Source organism: Tachyglossus aculeatus, chromosome 24, assembly GCF_015852505.1.
Source record: "Tachyglossus aculeatus isolate mTacAcu1 chromosome 24, mTacAcu1.pri, whole genome shotgun sequence".
Lineage (NCBI taxonomy): Eukaryota > Metazoa > Chordata > Mammalia > Monotremata > Tachyglossidae > Tachyglossus > Tachyglossus aculeatus.
In genome coordinates this window covers 1,531,606-1,554,215 of record NC_052089.1, presented here as the reverse complement: position 1 = coordinate 1,554,215, position 22,610 = coordinate 1,531,606, and the positions used below count along the sequence as shown (strand labels likewise).

General features: G+C 46.2%; 1 protein-coding gene across 1 annotated transcript; it reads right to left on the bottom strand.

Annotated features, from left to right (window-relative positions):
• Window positions 1–5,490: 5,490 nt before the first annotated feature.
• LOC119945279 (olfactory receptor 2T33-like) lies at window positions 5,491–6,306 on the bottom strand. Its single transcript, XM_038766391.1, has one exon. It carries the CDS (start codon window positions 6,304–6,306, stop codon window positions 5,491–5,493), a length of 816 nt encoding a protein of 271 aa, XP_038622319.1.
• Between the last annotated feature and the right edge of the window lie 16,304 nt (window positions 6,307–22,610).

The window sequence follows — 22,610 nt, the reverse complement described above, 5'->3', positions numbered from 1 at the left end:
CACCGACCTCTCACCCACATCTTGACTCTGGCCTGGAACCCCTCTTCATAGCCTACAGATCACCCTTCCAACGACCTTCTACTACTTTTTAGGCCTTCCCAAAATAAACCCTCATTTCCTTTTCATGCACTCCCTTCTGTGTCACCCTTGCACTTTGATTTGCTCCCTTTATTCACCCCTCCCACAGGGCCACAGTGCTTGCATGGTTTGTATGAGGCAGGATCTACTTCAGATCTGATTACTTTGTATTCACAATATTGCTTGGCACTATTAATCAATGGGATTTACAGAGCAATTACTATGTGAAGAATCCTGTATTAAGCATTACGGAGAGTTCAATAGAGTTGGCAGACACAATTCTTGCCCCAAGGAGCTTACCGTCTGATGGAGGTGTTTACAATAATAATAGTATTTGTCATTATGACATTTGTTGAGAAATGACTATATGTCCAATACTGTTCTAAGTGCTGTTGTGGATACACGTTAATCAGGTTGGACAGAGTCCTTGTACTCTCTGAGGTTCACAGTCTATGTAAGAGCAAGGAAAGGTAATGAATCCCCACCTTACAGATGAGGAATCCGAGGCACAGAGAAGTTATGTGACTTGCCCAAAGTCACCCAGCGAGCAATTGGCAGAACCGGGTTTGGAACCCGGGTCTTCTGTTTCCCAGGCCCATGTTCTTTCGACTAGGCCATGCTGCTTCTCACTTGAGTGCTTGTAACCAATCAGACAAGCAATGGTATTTACTGAACACTTACTGCGTGCAGAGCATTATACTAAGCAGTTGGGAAAGTACAATACAACAGCGTTGGTAGATGCAATCCCTGCCCACAAGGAGTTTGCAGTCCACAAGGGGAGATAGACATTACAATAAATTACCAGTAGGGGAAATAGTGGAGCATAAAGACACTACGTAAGTGCAATGGGGCTGAGGTGAGTATCAAAGGTCTTAAAGAGTTCACAGTCAAGTGCATAGTCATCATTCATTCCTTCATTCATTCAATAATATTTTCTGAGCTCTTACTGTGTGCAGAACACTGAGAGTGCTCTTGAGTGTACACTTGAGAGTGTACAATATAAAAATAAACAGACACATTCTCTGCCCACGATGAGCTTACAGTCTAGAAAGGGAAGACGAGACAGATATTAATATAAAAAAATAAATTACAGGTATATACATAAGCATTGTGGGGTTGAGGGGTTGAATAAGGGGAGCAAGTCAGAGTGACACAGAAGGGATTGGGAGAAGAGGAAAGGAGGGCTTAGTCAGGGAAGACCTCCTGGAGGAGATGTACCTTTAATAAGCGTTTGAAATGGAGAAGAATTAAGGCCTGTCAGATATATTAAATGCCTTACTGTGTGCAGAGGACTGTACTAAGCTCTTGGGAGAATGCAGTAAAGCAACAAACGGACACATTCCCTGCCCACAATGAGCTTACAGTCTAGAGGAGACATAGCATTAGTTAGGTGGTGTGGTACTCATAAACACCGGATACTCAGAGATCCAGACGTCCATGCAAGCAAAGGGTAACATGTCAGGTTCATCACAGAAGAAGGGGACTTGCAATAAGGGGTGTGGCGTGCATACACGGTGTTGTCCATTGAATTGATGGACTCTGAGAGCCAAGATCCCACAGCCATTAGCCCACGCCTCTTCCATCTCATGAGAGCCGGGTAGTTCAGGGGGCTACGTGTAGCCACATAGCACTCATAAATCTGGAGGCAAGGAAAAGCTCTTACAATGGTCAAGAAGAAGAAGCTCTGGGCCCATAAGCAAAGAAGGAGATGGACTCCCCTCTCAGGATGGCACCTGGAGAATTTTAAGTACCAGTTTCGGCTCTGGGAGGGAGAGTCAAGTACAGGCATGTCCAATCCATTCCTAGCTTGGAAAGTGGCTATTGAGTGGAAGGCAATCTGCTACAAGTCATACCTCCCCTGTGCTGGGCAGCAGAGGCATGGGAGAGAGCTAAGGGCTTAGAGTCAAGTTGACGGCATGGAAGACTGTGATAAACCGTGTTCGTATTTTTACCAAGAAAACTCTATGGATACACTACCAGAAAGATTGCAGATGGAGATGGGGCGTTCTGGGACAGACGTGTCCAGGGAGTCGCTATAGGTCGGATGTCAACATCTTAAGACAAGGCAATCTGAATGGAGTTGGTGTCTGTTAAAATAGATGGAGAAGGGCCTGGGAGTCAGAAGATCTGGGTTGTGATCCCAGATCTGTCAATCGCTTGCTCTGTGACCTTGGACAATTCAGTTAACTTCTCTGTGCTTCAGTTTCCTCTACTGTAAAATGAGGACTCAATATCTGTTGTATTGCCTACTTAGATTGTGAGCCCCATGTCAAGCCTGATTATTTTGAATCTACCCCAGCGCTTAGTACACTGCTTGGCACATAGGAAGGGCTGAACAGATACCCCAATTATTGCCCCAGTGCTTCAAACATAGTTTGACACATAGTAAGTGCTTAAATGCCATTAAAGAATGTCTCAAAGAAGAGGTGAGGGCGCCCCAGAGACTCTCAGTACAGAGCTCTGCCCACAGGCTCACAGTAAATACTACTGACTGGAGGATTGGGGATTCAGGAGGGATCTCTCGCTCTAGACTGTGAGCTTGTTTTGGGCAGGGAATGTGTCTGTTGTTTCACTATACTCTCCCAAGCGCTTAGTACAGTGCTTTGTACACAGTAAGTCCTAGATAAATGCGATTTAATGAATGACTCCTTGTCAGAGAGGAAGGTGGTGGCCATCTTGGGCAGAACGGCGGAGATGTATATCAGGTCTATGAAAGAAAGCTGGCTGAGTCGGGGGTACCAGGGAGAGTGGAAGGGCCTGTTAAGGTGAATGAGGCTTTTTGGGAAGATAAAGATGAAGAAGAAGAGGAAGAGGCCAGTTTGTGTTGAAGAAAAAGAGTTCTTTTGTAACAAAATCAGTGGTCCAGTTTTGATTCCAGGTCTCCATGGAGTCTTCATGAACTTCTACTTAACAGAGGAATCAAAAGCGTTTAGAGAAAGTACAGATCAGTGGGCTTCCTGTCTACTCTTTTCACTTTCCCCAGAACACTGTAGCCAAAGTCCAGAAAAAAGCTGATTTCTAAACTGCTCATGACCTATGCTAATTTGGATGATCAGATGATCAGATAAATGAATGAATAAAGGATAAAACTGGATTTAGCCATTTCCTTTCATTGTAGCGTCTGTAATGTTTTCTTGTTATTATAGGAAATTATAGAATATGGTTACTGTTCCATCTACCTTCATTATTAAACGTTCATGAAGAGAAACATCGTGGCCTAGAGAGAAATAGCCTGGACTACTGGAAAGAGAATACTAATAATAGGAATAATAATAATAATAATAATAATAATAATAATAATAATAATAATAATAGTATTTGTTGAGCGCTTACTATGTGCCAAGAACTGTTCTAAGCGCTGGGGTAGATACAAGGATATCAGGTTGTCCCACGTGGGGCTCACAGTCTTAATCCCCATTTTATAGATGAGGTAACAGAGGCACGGAGAAGTTAAGTAACTTGCCCAAAGTCACACAGCTGACAAGTGGCAGAGCTGGGATTAGAACCCATGGTCTCTGACCTCCAAGCCCGTGCTCTTTCCATTAAGCCACTCTGAGTCTGGGCCTAAGCATGGGTGTAGGAGTTAGAGGAACTGGGTTCTAATAATCCTGGCTCTGCCAATTGCTTGCTGTGTGACCTTGGGCAAGTCACTTAATTTCTCTGTGCCTCAGTTACCTCAACTGCAGAAGGGGAATTGAATGCCTGTTCTCCCTCCTAAATTAGACTGAGAACCCCATGTGGAACAGGGACTTTGTCTGGCCTAATTAGCTTGTACCTTAACCCATGCTTAGAACAGTTTTTGACACATAGTAGCACTTAACAAATACCATATAATATAGAAATCCCTTTACTGCACATAGTGCCTCCTGAATTTCCTAAAACCTCTCATACCACAGTGATTTATCTTTCGTCAATCATCATCATCATCAATGTAATTGAGCTCTTACTGTGTGCAAAGCACTCACTGTAGTAGGCACTTGGGAGAGTAGAATATAACTGTTATTGAGAGAGAGGAGAGTGAGAAAGCAAGAGTAAGGGAGAGAGAGGAAGAGAGAGAGCTCGCTGTGTGCACTTCCATTCTGTTTAACCTGAGGGAACCTCAGATGATTGGCAGGGATAAGAGAGAGTAAAAGAGTCTATGCAAACCACTTTGACTATATTAATTTCCAATTAGTGAATTGTCAAAGCTGCATCCATCATTTACAACAGAAAGCAGCATGATCTAGTGTAAAGAGCAGGGGCCTAGGAGTTAGAGGGCCTGAATTCTAATTCCAACTCCATTAATTGACTGCTGTGTGACCTTGGGCGAGGCACTTGACTTCTCTGTGCCTCAGTTACCTGATCTGTAAAACAGGGGCTAAGACTGAGAGCCCCACATAATCTTGCTGGGGGCAGGGAATGTGCCTGTTGGTTGTTACATTGTACTCGCCAAGTGCTTAAAACAGTGCTTTGGACAGGGTAAGCATTCAATAAATATGGTTGAATAAATGGATGAAAATGAGACAGAGACTGTCAATCATCATCATCAGCATCATTTCCATTATTATTATTAACCCCAGCACTTAGTAGAGGGACTGGTACATAGTAAGTCTTTAATAAATACTATTTTTTTAAAAGAGACACCATAACATACTATATAAAAGAAACTGGTTCTTTACCACTGAAATATCAACTGAGATAAATGGCAATAACAATAATTGTATGTGGGCAAGCATTGTTCTAAGCACTGGAGAAGATATAAGAGAATCGGTTCAGACCCAATCACTGTCCCACACGGGACTCACATCTAAGTAGGAGGGAGAACAGGTATTGAATCCCCACTTTACAGATGAGATAACTGAGGCACAGAGAAGTGAAGTGACTTGCCCAAGGCAACCCAGCAGACAGGTAGTGGAGCCGGAATTAAAACCCAGGTCCTCTGACTCCCAAGTTCCTGCTCTTTCTACTAAGCCACGCTGTTTCCCAAGGAGCAAAGTGGGAAACTCCATAGGGCCCCAGTAATTATAATAATAATAATTGTGGCATTTGTTGAGCACTTACCATGTGCCAATCACTATTCTAAGAGCTGGGGTAGATACAAGATAATCAGGTTGGACACAGTCGCTGTCCCACTAGGGGACCATAGTCTTAATCCCCATTTTGCAGATGAGGTAATTGAGATACAGAGAAGTGAAGTGACTTGACCAAAGAAACAAAGCAGAGAGATTAGAGATTAGAATCCACCTCCTCTGCCTTCCAGGCCCGGGCTCTGCCCCCTAGGCCATGCAACTTCCCCATCCACTCTCAATGTTAATTCCTTAACTTGCAATCAGTGAGACTCCTCTTTAAGGCCTCCAGAACATCCTTTTTCTTCAGGCTGTAAATGAGGGGGTTCAGTACGGGGATAAGGATAGTGTATAAGGCTGAAACCAACTAGTCATAGTCCTTTGAGTCATACGACCTGGGCCTCATGTAGATAAAGATAGCAGCTCCGAAGAAGAGGCCGACGACACTGACATGTGAGGAGCAGGTGGTGAAGGCCTTCTTCTTGGCCGCCACTGACTTCATTTGGAGTACCGCCCTCACAATGAGGCCGTAAGAGCCCAGGATGACGGAGAAGGGGATCAGCAGCATCAGGATACAGCAAACGTGCATGACGGATTCAAAGACCATAGTGTCGTCACAGGCCAAGCGCACCAGAGTTGGGGCCTCACAGAAAAAATGGTTGACTTCCTGGGAACCGCAGAAATGGTAGCTCATGGTGACCCCCGCCTGCACCAACCCATCCGTTGCCCCGAACAACCAGGAGACCACCGCCAGGAGGAGGCAGAACCTGGGGCTCATGAGAATGGGATAGCGTAAAGGGTGGCAAATGGCCACGAACCGATCGTAGGCCATGGCGGCAAACAGGAAACACTCGCCCCCTTCCAGAGTGAGAAAGATGAAGATTTGAACGGCACATCCAACGAGAGAGATGGAATTCCTGCCGGACCAGAAGTCGCCGGCCATTTTGGGAATGGTGGTGAAGACCAGCATCACATCCATGAGCGAAAGCTGACCGATCAGGAAGTACATAGGGGTGTGGAGGTGGAGATCTCTGTGAATCAGGAGAATTATAGCTGCATTGCCCACCAAGGAGGTGACGAAGGCCATCATAACCAAGGTGAAGAGAACTTGGTGAGCCCGAGTGTGGTTAAAAAGCCCAAGAAGAACGAAGTCTGTCCCTATAGTGTTGTTCTCCTTCTCCATGGGTCTGTCCCAGTGGGAAGTTAGATCTGGAAAGAAACAAACCAACAGTAAAAAAAATCAGTGGAAAAGGAAACTTAGTAGCATGGAAAGATGAGACTGGGTCCACTTGCTTTCTATTGGGAAGCTGAGTCTTGAGAGTACAGAGAATCCAAAATTATAACATTTATAGTATTTGCTAGGCACTTTCCTTTTTTTCTTGGTGGTGTTTGCTAAGAGCTTACTTTTTGCCTGGTACTGTTCTAAACGCTGGGGTAGATGCAGGCTAATCAGATTGGACAACGCCCATGACCTGCATGGAGCTCAGGTCTTCACCCCCAATTTATAGATGAGTTGCTGAGGCACAGAGGAAGTCAAGGGAATTGCCCAAGGCCACATAGCAGACAGGTGGCAGAGCTGGGATTCGAAACCAGGTCTTTTTGACTCTTTCATTCATTCAGTCGTATTTATTGAGTACTTACTGTGTGCAGAGCACTCTACTAAGCGCTTGGAAAGTACAATTTAGCAACAAAGAGAGACAATTCCTGCCCACAACGGGCTCACAGTCTAGAAGGGGGCAGAGAGACATCAAAACAAGTGAATGAACAGGCATCACTAGCATCAATATAAGTAAATAGAATTACAAATATTAGTACACATCAGAACATGTAAACAGGCATTAATACCAATAAATAGAAATATAGATATGTACCTATATACACAAGTGCTGTGATGCAGGGGGAGGGTAGAGCAAAGGGGGTGGGTAGGGGCAATGGGGAGGGAAGAAGGAACTGAGGGAAGGGGGGCTTAGTCTGGGACGGCCTCCTGGAGGAGGTGAGCCTTTAGTAGGGCTTGAAGAGGGGAAGTGTGATTGTTTGGCGGATTATAGGGGGGAGGGCATTCAAAGCCAGAGGTAGGACGTGGGCCAGGGAATGACGGCGGGACAGGCGAGAACAAGGCACAATGAGAAGGTTAGTACCAGAGCAGCGACGTGTACGGGCTGGGATGTAGAAGGAGAGAAGGGAGGTGGGGTAGGAGGGGGCAAGTTGATGGAGAGCTTTGAAGCCAATAGTGAGGAGTTTCTTCTTGAAACGGAGGTTGATAGGCATCCGCTGGAGATATTTGAGGAGTGGGGTGATGTGCCCAGAACGTTTCTGTAGAAAGATAATCCGGGAGCAGAGTGAAGTATAGACTGAAGCAGGGAAAGACAGGAGGTTGGGAGGTCAGAACGGATGCTGATGCAAAAATCCAGTTGCGATAGGATGAGTGTACTAACGTGGTAGCAGTTTGGATGGAGAGGAAAGGGCGCTTCTTGGCGATGTTGTGAAGGTGAGACCCACAGGGTTTGGTGACAGATTAGATATGTGGGTTGAATGAGAGTTCAGAGTCAAGGGTGACACCAAGTTTGAGGGCTTGTGAGACGGGAAGGATGGTACTGATGTTCACAGTGAAGGAAAAGTCAAGAAGAGGACAGGGTTTGGTAGGGAAGATAAGGAGCTCAGTCATGGACATGTTGAGTTTTAGGTGGCGGGAGAACGTCCAGGTGGAGATGTCCTGAAGGCAGGAGGAGATGCAAGCCTGGAGGGAGGGAGAGAGAACAGGGCAGAAGATAGAGCTTTGGGTGTCATTTGCGTAGCGACGATAGTTGAAGCCATGGGAGCAAATGACTTCACCAAGGAGTGAGTATAGATGGAGAATAGAAGGGGACCAAGAACTGAACCTTGAGGGGGCCCCTAAATTTAGGGGATTGGAGGGGGAAGAGGAGCCCGCGAAGTAAACTGAGAATGAACAGCCATAGGGATGAGGAGAACCAGGAGAGGACAGAGTCAGTGAAACCAAGGTTGGATAACGTGTTGAGGATAAGGGGATGGTCGACAGTGTCAGAGGCAGCTGAGAGGTAGAGGAGAATTAGGATAGAGTGGAAGCCATTGCATTTGGCAAGAAAGAGGTCATTAGTGACTTTTGAAAGGGCGGTTTCAGCAGAGTGGAGGGGACGGAATCTAAATTGGAGGGGTTCCAGAAGAGAGTTTGAGTAGAGGAACTGGAGGCAGCGAGTGTAGATGACTCGCTCCAGGAGTTTGGAAAGGAAGCATAGGCGGCGGATGGGGAGATAACAGGAGTGGGCTGTGGGGTCAAGAGTTTTTTAGGATGAGGGAAACGTGGGCATGTTTGAAGGCAGAGGGAAAGAAGCCATTGGAGAGTAAGCGGTTGAAAATGGAAGTTAAGGAGGGGAGGAGGGAAGGGGAGAGAGTTTGAATAAGGTGGGAGGGAATGGGGTCCGAATCACAAGTGGAAGGCGTGGCACTTGAGAGGAGGGAGAAGATCTCCCTACTGCTGGGAAGGACGAGAAGGTAGAAGAGGGAGTATAGAGGAGGGGGATGGAGGAGGGGGAGGAGTGACTTTGGGGAGCTCAGACCTGATGGTGTTAATTTTCCTAATGAAGTAGGTGGCCAGATCGTTGGGGCTTAGGGATGGAGGAGTGGGGGCACAGGGCTCGCAGATCTGGGCCCTATCCACTAGGTCAACTGATGAGATAGATACAATAAACCCAGAAGGAACCCGGTTCCTGTTCCACATGGGGTTCCCAAGCATTTAGGACAGTCCTCTGCAAACATTAATTGTTCAGTAAATGCCACGTATTGAATGATTCCCAATTTCAAGGGAGGAAGAACAAATACTAAATCCCCATTTTTACAGATGAGGATACTGAGAGGTAGCATGGCCTAGAGAATACAGCACAGGCCTGGGAGTCAAAAGGACCTGGGTTCTAATCCCAGCTCTGTCAATTCTGTGTTATGTGGCCTTGGGAAAGTTGTTCTGTCACTTGTCTGCTGTCTGACCTTGGGCAAGTCGCTCAACTTCTCTGTGCCTCCCTTCAAAGCCCTACAGAGAACTCACCTACTCCAGGGGGCTGTCCCAGACTAAGCCCCCCTTTTCCTCTCCCCATCCCCATCCCCCACCCTACCTACTTCCCCTCCCCACAGCACCTGTATATATGTTTGTAAAGATTTATTACTCTATTTAATTTACTTATACATATTTACTATTCTATTCATTTTGTCAATGATGTGCGTCTACCTTTACTTCTATTTATTCTGATGACTTGATACCTGACCACATGTTTTGTTTTGTTGTCTGCCTTCCCATTCTAGACTGTGAGCCCGTTGTTGGGTAGGGACCGTCTCTATATGTTGCCAAATTGTACTTCCCATCGCCTAGTACAGTGATCTGCACACAGCAAGTGCTCAATAAATAGGATTGAATGAATGAATGAATGAATGTGCGTCAGTTCCGTCATCTGTAAAATGGGGATTAAGACTGTAAACCCAATGAGGGATAGGAATAGCATCCAAACCAATTTCCTTTTTTCTACTCCAACACTTAGTACAGTGCCTGGTATGTAATAAGCACTTAGCAAATACCACAGTCACCATCTTCACAGGGAAGCGAAGTGACTTACCCAGGGTTGAACAAAAGACGAATGTCAGAGCCTGATGTAGAACACGGGTCCTCTGATTCTGAGGCTCATACTCTGGCCGCTAGGTCACGAGGTTTCTCAGGTTACTCTGATGGGCAGTAACAATAATAATGAGAATGATGCCATTGACCCTCATGACAGTGATACGGTCATGATGATCATTATCATAGTTATAATTATTATCATTGCACTTATTGAGGATTTACTTATGGGCTGGGCACTGGGCTAAATGCTCTGGTACCTATCTGATGTTCAGAATGGGCATAATCCCTCAATCAACCAGTCAATCAGTGGTATTCATTGAGCGTTTACTATGGGTAGAGCACTCTATTGAGTGCTTGGGAAAATGCAGTGGAGTTAGTAGGCACAATCCTGCCTTCATGGAATTTACAATCTAATAGGGAAGACAGACAGTAAAATAAATTACAGAGAAGCGACGAAGAATAAAGGTACGAAGCATCATAGCCTCGTGGATAAAACACAGGTCTGGGAGTCAGAAGGACTTGGGTTTTAACCCTGGCTATGCCACCTGTCTGCTATTTGACCTTGGGCAAGTCACTTCACTTCTCTGTGCCTCATTTACCTCACATATAAAATGGCGATTAAGACTGAAAGCCTCATGTGGGACAGGGACTGTATCCAACCTGATTAGCTTGACAAATAATAAGTGCTCAGTACAGTGCTCTGCACAAAGTAGGCCCTCAATAAATTCCATTGATTGATTTATTGATAAACAACTACCCTAAAAATAATATGGTGCACGGGACATACTAAACGCTTAACAAAACCATATAAAAAGATACATACATGAATGCTGTGGGTTTGGGGGTGGAGTATCAAACTCATATGGGTATGGACATAAATATATAGATGAGGCAGAAGGGAGAGAAAATAGGGTGAAAAGATGAGAAATCAGTCACGGAATGCTAATTGGAAGGGACACCCAACTAATTTATCTTGTCTTACGCCTTCGAGTTGTTTTAGACTCATAGTGACACCACAGACACATCTTTCCCAGAATGCCCAGCTATCCACCTGCAATCATTCTGGTAGTACATCCATAGAGTTTTCATGATAAAAATACGAAGTGGTTTACCATTGCCACCTTCCTCGCAGTAAACTCGAGTCTCTGCCCTCCACCCTCTCCCATGCCGCTGTTGCCCATCAGGGGTGAGTTTTGACTTCTAGCAGATTGCCTTCCACTCGCTACACACTGCCCAAGATAAGAATGGAATGGGTAGGCCTCTGTCTGGCTCTCCAATCTGTAGCCAAGACTGAGAGAATACTGGAAACCCTCCAGGTGTGACCCTGATAGGGGGAGCTCATTGTGGGTAGTGAATACTTCTCTTTATTGTTGTATTGCACCTCCCAAGTGCTATGTGCAGTACTTTGCACACAGTATGCACTCAATAAATGATTGAATCAATCAAGCTGGAGGAAATACCAACATTGCAATTTTGCTAAAAGACGTTCCTCCACACCCCCCACAAAATCAACCTAAATGCATGAGAGAACAGCTCCAGACAACCTGGCTTGTCAACCCTTCTCTACACTTGTCACTGGATCCACACACACCCAGGCAAGGAAACCCCTGGACATCCTTTATGGAGACAAGAAGTCTCCAGAGCACCTGCAGACTGAAATGCCAATGTGGGAAGGTCTGTAGTGCCCAGGACCACATCTGCTTTCTATGCTCCCTACCTAAACTCAGGTTGGATGCAACAGGACTCCAGAGAAGAATGAGAAGAATGGGCTACACACGCAAAACACACACACACACACACACACACACACACACACACACACACACACACACACACACACAGTCTTACTCTTGACACTGGCCTCCTACTTCCTTGGGAGCATCCCTTTAAAGATATGGCAATGTCCCTTCAGCTCAGCTTCAAGGCTCTCCATCACCTCGCCCCCTTCTACCTCACCTCCCTTCTTTCCTTCTACACCCTCCGCTCTTCTGCCGCTAACCTTCTCACTGTGCCTCGTTCTCGCCTGTCCCGTTGTCGGCCCCCGGCCCACGTCCTCCCCCTGGCCTGGAATGCTCTCCCTCCGCACATCTGCCAAGCTAGCTCTCTTCCTCCCTTCAAAGCCTTACTGAGAACTCACCTCTTCCAGGAGACCTTCCCAGACTGAGCTCCCTCCTTCCTCTCCCACTCCTGCTCCCCATTCGCCCCGCCTTACCTCCTTCCCCTCCCCAGATCACCTATATATATGTATATATGTTTGTACATATATTGCTCTATTTTACTTGTGCATATTTACTATTCTATTTATTTTATTTTGTTAATATGTTTTATTTTGTTGTCTGTCTTCCCCTTCTAGACTGTGAGCCCACTGTTGGGTAGGGCCCGTCTCTATATGTTGCACACAGTAAGCACCCAATAAATACGATTGAATGAATGAATGAATGAATATACAGATGTGCAAGGCAGTTCCCATGGGAGGACATTTCACTACTGTGTTCTACACTGCTCTTAACACTGGACCCCTCTCTCCCCCAGAGATACCTCCACACCTCTCTCATCCACCTCCCTCGTCCCCGGCCAAGTACCAGGTCTGTAGGGTTGGTAATCCTGAGTCCAAAGATATCTATCACTTCTATAGAGTGGAGAGAAGTCAGTTTCTACTACAAAGCCTGCATTTTCATTTCTCCAATCTGTATGCTTTACTCTCAAGTCAAGTTACTCCCTGCACCTATTCTCTCATCACTGACATACATCTCATAGTCAAGTCCCCATAATTCACTTTCTCAGAAGAGGATGAGATAGACAGTGACAATGTCTGATTTTATCCTGCCTATCACCACTTGCCTGCCTTCTCCACAAGCTGTTGTCAGCCAAAGAAGAATCCCTTCTTTGGGGACTAAGGATATACAGGAAGACACTGAATAAAGGACTGCGGGCACAGAAAGGTTTCACTCATCTATACAATTAAGGGCCCAGGGTCTTCTCAGGCTCACAGTCGAGTCAAACAGAGCCCAGATCCAGCTTCTGTGTTATCAGTGGCATCCTCTTCCTCAATGCTCTCCTCCGGTACCCAGCTCAACAACCCCATTCACACACACTCTATCTCTCTCACCAAAAAACAAAACAAAAAAACGCAAAAACCAGCACATTCCCTCTAAAATGTAGCAGTACAGCCCACAGCTGCACGTCAACGTTGGGGCAGGTCTGGGAATTGATCTGACAGTCCAAACGGTGGAGGGATGGTCGACCCTACTAATACCAATATTCTAATATTAAAAGTAATCAGTTCATATAATTTTAGTAGTGGGAGAGTAGCCCATGTTCCACAGTGGGCTCGCAATCTAATAGGAATACATCAGTTAATCAATACTATTGATTGAACACTTACTGTGTGCAGGACACTGTACTAAGCTCTTGGGAAAGTACACAAGAATATGGTATAATAATAAAAAGAATGATAATTGTGGTATTTATGAAGCGCTTATTATTTTCCAAGCGCTGTGCTAAGTTTAATCAGGTCAGATATAGTTCCTGTCCCATATGGGTCTCATAGACAAAGTTGGAAGGAGAACAGATGTGACGTAGTGGTAAAACCACGGGCCTGGGAGTTAGAAGGACCTGGGTTCTAATCCCAGATCCTCCAGCTGTCTACTGTGTGAGCTTGGGCAAGTCACTTCACTTCTCTGTGCCTCAGTTATCGCATCTATAAAATAGGGATTAAGAATGTGAGCCTCATGTGGGCAACCCAAGTTGCTTGTATCCACCTCAGCACTTAGTACATTGCCTCAAGCATAGTAAGAACTTGACAAACATTATAATTATTATTACTGTTGAGAGCAGTCTCACTTGCTTACCAATCAATCAATCAATCAATCAATGGTATTTATGCATATAAAGTATCATGCTAATTGCTTACTGTCTTTCAACTGCAACCTCGCATGTAAGTCCCATCTGGTGTTTAAGCACCGCGATTGATGCTCCAGAAATTCTCCCCAAGATCCGGAGCAATGTTGTCTTATCCAGCGTAACGCTGTCTTGGGGAAAAAGCATCTTGGAGAAAAAGCATTTAGCCATAGTGAGGGTGTATGGCTGGGATCTGTGACCTTTGGGCATTTGATATTCAACCCCCCTCAACTACACAGCACTTATGTACATATCTGTAAATTCTATATTATATATTATTTATTTATATTAATGCCTGTCTCCCTTTCTAGACTGTAAGCTCGTTATAGGCCGGGAACATGTCTGCTAACTCAGTTGAATAATACAGTGCTCTGCACAATGTAAGTGCTCAATAAGTACCATTGATTGATTAATTGATTGAGCCCAGATTCTATGAGGAGGTAACGACTCAAGGGACCCAAGTGGTTCAGTCTTCTAAACCAGGCAGAACTTAATTCTGTTATTAAGTAACTTCTGGGACCGAGACTATATAAACCTCCCTCCTAACCTGAGCCACATTCAAGAAGTTCTTTATGAAGTCTCTACCAAATTATTCTAGATAAAACAGAGGCGACGTACTGTTTTTTCCTTTTGGATGGTCCAGGCTGTTCTCGTAACAGTTCTTTTTCAGTGTAGTAGTTGGAGGAGGAATAGTATTTATTAGGCATCAGATATGTGCAAAGCACTACATTCTGCATGGGGGGAAAAGACATAACAACAGTCAGCAGTCCTGTCTCTAAATAATCCCAAATTCGGAAACTTTCCTCATGGAACCCCTCCATCATCCATCCATCTAATGATTTTGGCTGATCTTCTTGGCACTCTCGATAGAATATGGTATCCTTCTTAAAGGAAAACAGCCTTCTACTGAGAATAATCCCCTAGTTCTATCCCCCTTATGCATTAAAAGCTTTAGGGAAAGGTCTCCAGTTCATCCACGACTGAAATAAGGATAGGAAGCATTATTTTATTAGCATGCCTTGAGCTCTACACTCCTGCTACCTCCCTCTTGGCTACATCATCCTCCATCCCTGGTGCTCTCTCAGTAACAAGAATAACGATGGTATTTGTTAGCTTTAATTGGTGCCAAGCACGTAGATAGGTGGGGGAGAAACAGTACAATCATATCAGAGGTAATCTCAGCCTCTTCAAATACACTTGAATGCATAGTTTTTGTCTCAGTGGCGGAGCAGGCTCTGGATGTTTAGGACCTAGACTTAGGTCTGGCTTTAGACTAAGCCACCTCTAAGGACCCAAATGTCTAATTGCACCCCGTGCGTGCATTAGTTGTGGTCTTAAACCCTGGCTGTACTGTTTCTAAGCACTGGAATACGGACCAGGCAATCGGACCAGATGCAGCTCCTGCCCACACAGGGCTCTGAGTTTAAGAAATTCAGTAATGACTTGACCGCCCAGGTGCTCTTCAGAGACTTTCAAAGAGTGCCAAGGCTTGCACCAACACATTAAAGGCCCACACCGGCCTCCCTGGATGACGGAAAGAGAGGGTGGCCGATGGCCAATGGAGCCCTCCCTTGCCATGGTCCCTGGGTCTGAGGCGTAGACACCACTCCTGGTGCTGCCCCGCTGGAGTTTCCGGGCATCTGGGAGGGATGCCAGCCCCGGCGGAGGACCATCTTCCCAGGATCCCTGAGAGTGGGGCTGTCCGAGGAGTGACTTTGGGCAAGTCACTTAACTTCTCTGTGCCTCAGTTCCCTCATCTGTAAAATGGGGATTAAGACTGTGAGCCCCCCGTGGGACAACCTGATCACCTTGTAGCCTTCCCTGCGCTTAGAACAGTGCTTTGCACATAGTAAGCGCTTAATAAATGCTATTATTATTATTATTATTATTATTATCTCTCCACCTTTTAAACTTTTTTTTGTTTTGTGTAGGTTTTGTTCTGAAACCCATCGCCCCGGGATAGCCTTTCCCAATTGATTTTCTCTTTCTCTGGCTCTTTCCCCTGCAAATTACAGTTACAACTCTGTCTGCCCTCAGAGCCACACTCCCAAACACCCAACACAGCGTTCTGCACCCTGTTGGCATCTGACCAATATTATTTGGAAGCAGAAAACAAAAGTCAGGAAGAAGTGATGACCCCTCCCAAGTGCTTACTACAGCGCTTTACACAAAGTAAGCGCTCAGTAGATGCGATTGAATGAATTAATGACCCATAAGACCCCTCAAAACATACTTGCACAAGATTATCCACATCCATTGTGCTATGGGCTCAGTGAACAAGACGCTTCTAATACATCTGACCCGGTGGTATCAGAGCAGCTAGTTCTGGTAGAGGGGGAGTGGCCACATGAGTGATGGAGCCTCCAGAGAGGCTCAAGGAATCACAGCATCTCAGGAGTTTTTAAATCCCCTAGAGGTCTTCTTTCCAAATCCCCCTCCACCAGGACTGGCTGGATTCAAATCATTTCAGGCAAGTCACATCTCCACCACCATTCCCTCTAACCCCCACCCCCACTCCTCCAGCCCCAGACTCCTGTTCCTTAACTGTCTTCAGATATTAATCAATTGATCAACGACTGTAAATTGGACTGTAGCTTTGTTTGGGGCAGGGAACGTGTCTGGTAACTCTATAACTCTGACTTGCTCCCTTCATTCATCCTCCCTCCCATCCCCACAACACATATATGTGTATTTCTGTAGATATCTGTAATTTATTTATTTATGTATATTAATGTCTGTCTCCCTCTGTAGATTGTGAGCTCGTTATGGAAAATGAATGTGTTTGTTGTTATAATGTACTCTCCCAAGCGCTTGGTTACAGTGCTTCGCACACAATAAGAGCTCAATAAATATGATTGAATGAATACTGTGGTGTACTCTCCCAAGCGTTTACCACAGTGCTCTGTCCATAATAAGTGCTCAATAAATGCCATTGATTGATTGATTTTTATTGAGCAACAATTTTTTGCAGGGCACTGTACTATAAGTGCTTGGGAAAGTAGAAGACAATGGAGTTCTGTCTGCTCTCGTGCTTAGAACAATGTTTAGCAAAGAGCAAGTGCTTTATAATTACCACCATTATCATTATGGTGGGGGTCAAAGTTAAAGTTGGACAGAGGCCAGACATCATGAATAGGAAGCAGCATGGCCTAGTGGAAGAGTAGAGCCCTGGGGTCAGAGGTCTGGGTTCAAACACTGATCTGCCACTTGTCTGCGGTGTACCTTGGGCAAGTCGCTTATCTTCTCTGTGCCTCCGTTACCTCATCTGTAAAATAGGGATTCCGACGTCTGTGAATCCCCTTGGGGGGCAGGGATGGTGCCCAATCTGATTATCTTGTATCTACTCCAGTGCTTAGCGTGGTGCCTGGCACACAGTAAGAGCTTAACAAGTACCATATTAAGCTGAAGAATAGATGATGATGCCTCTCATGCTTAAACGACTACAATTTAAGTGACTGAATGGCAAACCTATGTCCACCAAGTGAGGATAAAAGCAGTATCACTTCAACGTAATTTACATTTACTGTGGTTCATTCTCGTTGTGGGTCAGGAATGTATTTCCCAACATTATTTGTATTGTACTCTTCCAAGTGCTTACTACACTGCTATGCACATAGTAAGGGCTCAACAAATACCACTGATTGATGACCCTCTTGGCAAACTTTAATCACGGTCAGGACAAGCCTACAATGATGTTTCTTTTCTCAGATCACTGAGATCAGTGATCACCAATAAACATTTTTGCATCTTCATCTTCTGTTTGTGTTGATTTTATTAGAAGCAGCTTGGCCTAATGGAAAGAGCCCGTGCCTTGGAGTCAGAGGACCTGGGTTCTAATCCCAGATTTACATGCCGTGAACTTTAATTTCTTCATCGGCAAAATGGGGGTTCAGTACCTGGTCTCTCTCCTACTCAGACTGTGAGCCCGACGTGGGAAAGAGCCTGTATCCCACCTGAATATCTTTCATCTACCCCAGCTCTTAGAAGAGTTCTTGACATATAATACATCATAACCTATATTATTATTGTTATTATTATTATTACTCTTTGTGGACTAGTGGAAAGAGCACTGGGAGTTTATTGTTTTCTTGATAAGTCTTACCCTTAGAGAGAGACTGCGGGGATTTACATGCTTTGATGCTACTTGTCCAGGTTTTCATTCTGCTTTTCTTTTTCCACTGTTGTGCAGGTCCTTTGGTCCTGAGGTCTTAGTGGATGGGACCAGAGCTCATCAATATCTCATCTGAAAAATGGGGATACCTATCTTCCTTGCTCCTTAGACTGGGAGCCTGAAGAGGGACAGGGTCAATGTCCAACCTTGACCTGATTATCATTTATCTACCCTAGCTCTTAGAACAGTGCTTAGTGCCAAGTCAATCAATGGTATTTATTGAGTGCATACTAGATGCAGAACACTGTACTAAGTGCATGGGAAAAGCAGAGTACAAGAGAATTAGCAGATATTTTCCACGCCCATAATAAGTTTATAGCTCATCACTTGAATTGATCCACGTCACTCTCCCCAAGAAACTGTCAACTCCTTCAAATTTTTTCCTAACCTTAAAATATTGGGAAAATTATGATCACCTTTAGAAACTTTCATCAGATTACAAGTTAGATCATTCTGCTGTTTGTGTATTTCCTTTCTTCTCATGAATAAATATCTGTGATAATTATTCTTCATGATTCTTGAAATCCTGAAATTTTCAGTATGTTTCAATACATCCTTCCCGTCTCCCCTACTTTAGTTTAGTTGCTTGAGTTGCTGTTTGGTTCTGTGAGATTGACAATATCTTCCTGAACTAGCGTTACATGGCTCCTGAATCTGAGGAGAATTATTGGTTTGGATATGTGTCTATTCCTGTAGTGAAGCAGCATGGCCTAATGGAAAGAGCACGGACCTGGGAGTCAGAGGATCTGAGTTCTAATCCCTGCTCTGCCACCTGTCTGCTGGGTGACCTTGGGCAAGTCACTTAACTCCTTTGTGCCTCAGTTCCCTCATTTGCAAAATGGGTATTGAATATATGTCTTGCCTCCTACTTAGACTGTGAGCCCCTTGTGCGTAGGGAGCGGGGGAAGGCGATGAGACAGGCAGTATGTGCACACAAACCGTACCCAACGGCTCAAGGCCAAACAGACTCAACAACAGGAGATAAAGAGACCAGGGCAAGAAAAACAAGCTTGCACCTGCAAGGCTCGGAGGCAACCTCAAGGCCATATCCGCAGCCAGCGATGGTTGGCAATGGGTGGCTGGGGGCGAGCCAGAGCAAACCCTTCGTGACTGGACAGAGCTGTTGTTAGGCTAGTGGCTGGAGGGCGGTCAAAGCCTCGATACGCCATCCCCCGAGAAAACCCTGCCCCTGGGCAATGGGGGGTATAAGAGACGAACAAGACAAAGGGGGGGGCACGCATGCGCGCGCTCTCTCCCTCTCTCTCTCTCGCTCTCTCTCTCTCTCGCTCTCTCTCTCTTTCAACCATGTAACCGCTGATAGCAAATAAACGGCAACCAAGCTTTGAACCTCTGGCTGACTCTTCCTGGTGTGAACGCGCGGGCCGCGTCCGGAGATGTCCGAAGACCCGGAGAGGGTAAGAACCCGAGAGTTGCCCCCGAAACCACAGGGAGCAACGAGTGGCGCCCAACGTGGTCTCAGATACCCCCATTTGGGAAGACCAGGGAGAGTGCCCTGTAGGCCAGGTAGCTAAATGTCAGGCGGGAAGATGGGGACGGCACGATCGTTGCCCATATATAAGCCAGAAGATAAGGAATTGTACACCCGGCACTGTTACAAGATATTGGGAAGTAAGGGGGCAAAGCTTGAGCTGAAAACAATAAGGGAATTTATAGGGGAGATAACTATGACCTCCCCTTGGATATTTGATTCCGGGATCACGGAGGAGCGGTGGGACGTTATTGGGGAACAGATTACGGCCTATAAAGACTCCCACCCGGGGGAGCTAAAGGACGTGGACTTCCTTATACACGGTATCCTCCGTGCAGCCTTTCAAGGGCAGCAGACTCTCCTAGCTGCCATCCAAGAATTGGGCCGGAAACCTACTAATTGGGACTCCTTCCACGGGATGATCCAGAGGGAAAGGGAAACCTCTGATGACTTTTTCACTCGTCTTAGTGAGAGAGAAGAGACGATGTTTAAAAGAATTGTATGTGTATAAGGGAAGAAGGAGGGAAAAGGAGAAAGAAAAGAGAAGGTGAAGCAATTGCAGTTGAAGGAAATTGTCTGCTGAGGCATCTACACCCTGCGAAGCAGGTGTCCCATGAGGGCGAATGATGGGTGGAGAGATTGCCTCTGAAGGAAATTGTATGTGTATGAAGGTTAGAGTAAGTGTGTATGAAGGAGAAAGAGAAGAGACACGAGGGAATTTTAGTCGAATGTCAGTCTTCCTGTAATACTCCTGTGTTGCCTGTGCGAAAACTGGGCTCCCCTCTGTCTTATCGGTTAGTCCAGGACTTGCGTGCAATTAACTCTTACGTTTTGCTTCTGCATGCTGTGGTTCCAAGTCCCATGGCAGTAATTAGCTCTGTGAGCCCCAAAGCAACCTGTTTTACTTGGATTGATCTAACTGGTGCTTTCTTTACTATCCTGGTGTCCTGGGAGAGCCAGTACCTTTTTGCCTTTACCTGGGAAGGTCGTCAACTAACCTGGACGAGACTTCCCCAGGGTTTTGTTCACTCCCCAACTATCTTTTCGAGAGAATTGTGCAGAGCCTTCTCTCCCCTCATATTACCCGAAGGGATCAGTATGTTCCAGTATATGGATGATATCCTTATTGCTGGGGACACGAAGGATCTGTGTCGGTCAGGTTCCCTCCAGGTCCTAGCATGTTTGCATCAGCTTGGTCTTAAAGTTAGTCGCGAGAAACGGCAGTGGTGTCAGCCCCAGGTAAAATATCTTGGGTTCATGTTGCGGGCGGGAGAAAGAGCAATCGCCCCCAAGCGAGCGAGCCTTATTCAATGCATGCCTCGCCCCACTACTAAGCGGGCCCTGAGAGGTTTTTTTGGTGCGGCTGGGTTTTGTCGAGCTTGGATTCCAGAATTTGGGTTGTTAACCAGACCCTTTTTGAGCTCCTAAAAATGACTTCCCCAGAGCCCCTGGACTGGACTCCCGAGGCTGTAGAAGCCTTTAAGACACTAAAATCATGCCTGAGTTCAGCCCCTGCCCTGGGACTCCCTGACTACGGTAAGCCGTCTACTTGTACATTCATGAACGCCGCGGAGTAGCCTCAGGTGTTTTGTGCCAAACTCTCGGTCCTCACTATCGACCAGTAGCCTATTATCCTTCGTGGAGCAGCCACCCAAGCCTTATCTGTGGCACGCCTGACTAAATATGAAGTTGCTTTATTGGAAAATCCGCAGGTACATGTGGAGCGCTGTGGCTCCTTGAATCCAGCTGCCCTGCTTGAGTCCTCTCCCATGACTGACCAAATTCACGATTGTGACAAAGTAGTTCGGGAAACTGTCGCTCCTCTATCTGACCTTCGCGATGAGCCTTTGTCCTCTTCTGATCTAACTTTGTTTACAGATGGCTCCTCCTTTATGGACCAAGGGGTGCGCCTCACCGGCGCTGCTGTTGTTACCCTAACCTCTGTGCTGTGGACCGGCTCACTCCCAGCTTCTTGCAGTGCACAGGCAGCTGAGCTTGAAGCCCTTACACAGGCGTTATTACTTGGTAAAGGGAAGCGTGTGACCATCTATACAGACTCTAAGTATGCCTTTGGGTTCTGTCATGCTACAGGTGCCCTGTGGCAAAGTCGTGGGTTCCTCACTTCAGCGGGTCGTCAGGTTGCTAATGGGGATCGTATAGAACGCCTATTACAGGCCCTCTTGCTCCCAGCCGAGGTGGCTGTCGTGCATGTGCATGCCCGCACCCGAGGAAGTGATTCCCCGAGTTTGGGCAATCACCTAGCCGACAGGGCCTCTCGTTGGGCAGCTCGGCATGCCCCCCTTGTATGTGTAGCTCCTGTTATGACCCTGGCCCCCACGTCTATGCCTGGCACTCTGTTGCCCTCCCTGATTACTGATAAGGAAAGAGCTGAGTGGCCTCGGCAATATGAGGCACTGGAACGGGACGGACTCTTTTGGGTCCCTGATGGATGCCCTATTTTGCCTGCTGCTGCACTGTGACCAGTTTGTCTGGGTCTTCACCAGGAGACTCACTTTGGTGCAGATGCCTTGGCAGCCACAGTTCTTCGAGTTTGGTTTGCCCCAGGTATCCATCCTGTTGCCAAACGTGTCACAGCCAGTTGTGCTACTTGCCAGAGCTTCAATGCTCACCCTGGTCATCGGGTTCCCTTGGGGGGGACGCCCTTGGGTCTATTCCCCTTTTGAGGGTTTGCAGGTTGATTTTGTGACACTTCCGAGGGCTGGTCGTTTCCGATATTTACTAGTCATTGTTGATCACCCGACTAGGTGGATGGAGGCTTTCCCTTCCTCCCGAGCAACTGCTCTTACGGTGGTGAAATGTCTCTAGCGGGAAATCATTCCCAGGTTTGGGCCACCTGCTGTTATTGATCCTGATCAAGGATCACATTTTACTGAGTCTGTTCTATCTGAAATTTATCGACCTGTCTTTATATGTTGCCAACTTGGACTTCCCAGGCGCTTAGTACAGTGCTCTGCACACAGTAAGCACTCAATAAATACGATTGAATGAATGAATGAATGAATCGACCACTTGGAATTGAATGTTCTTTACATGCACCATACCAGGGCGATGATGCCCTGCGAGCCTATGTTTTGTCTCTCCAGGGAATTCTAGCTGAGCTGCAGGCTGCTGGAATCCTCCGTCAGCGCATCCCTCTCACCGATCATCTGCATCTGTTCATCGCTGGAGATTGGGTTTGGGTTAAGCGCATGGTCGGCAACGGTTCACTTAAGCCATCCTTGGAGGGGCCCTACCAGGTTCTCTTGTCTTCCTTTTCTGCAGTTCGTGTTGCCGAGCGCCCCTCAT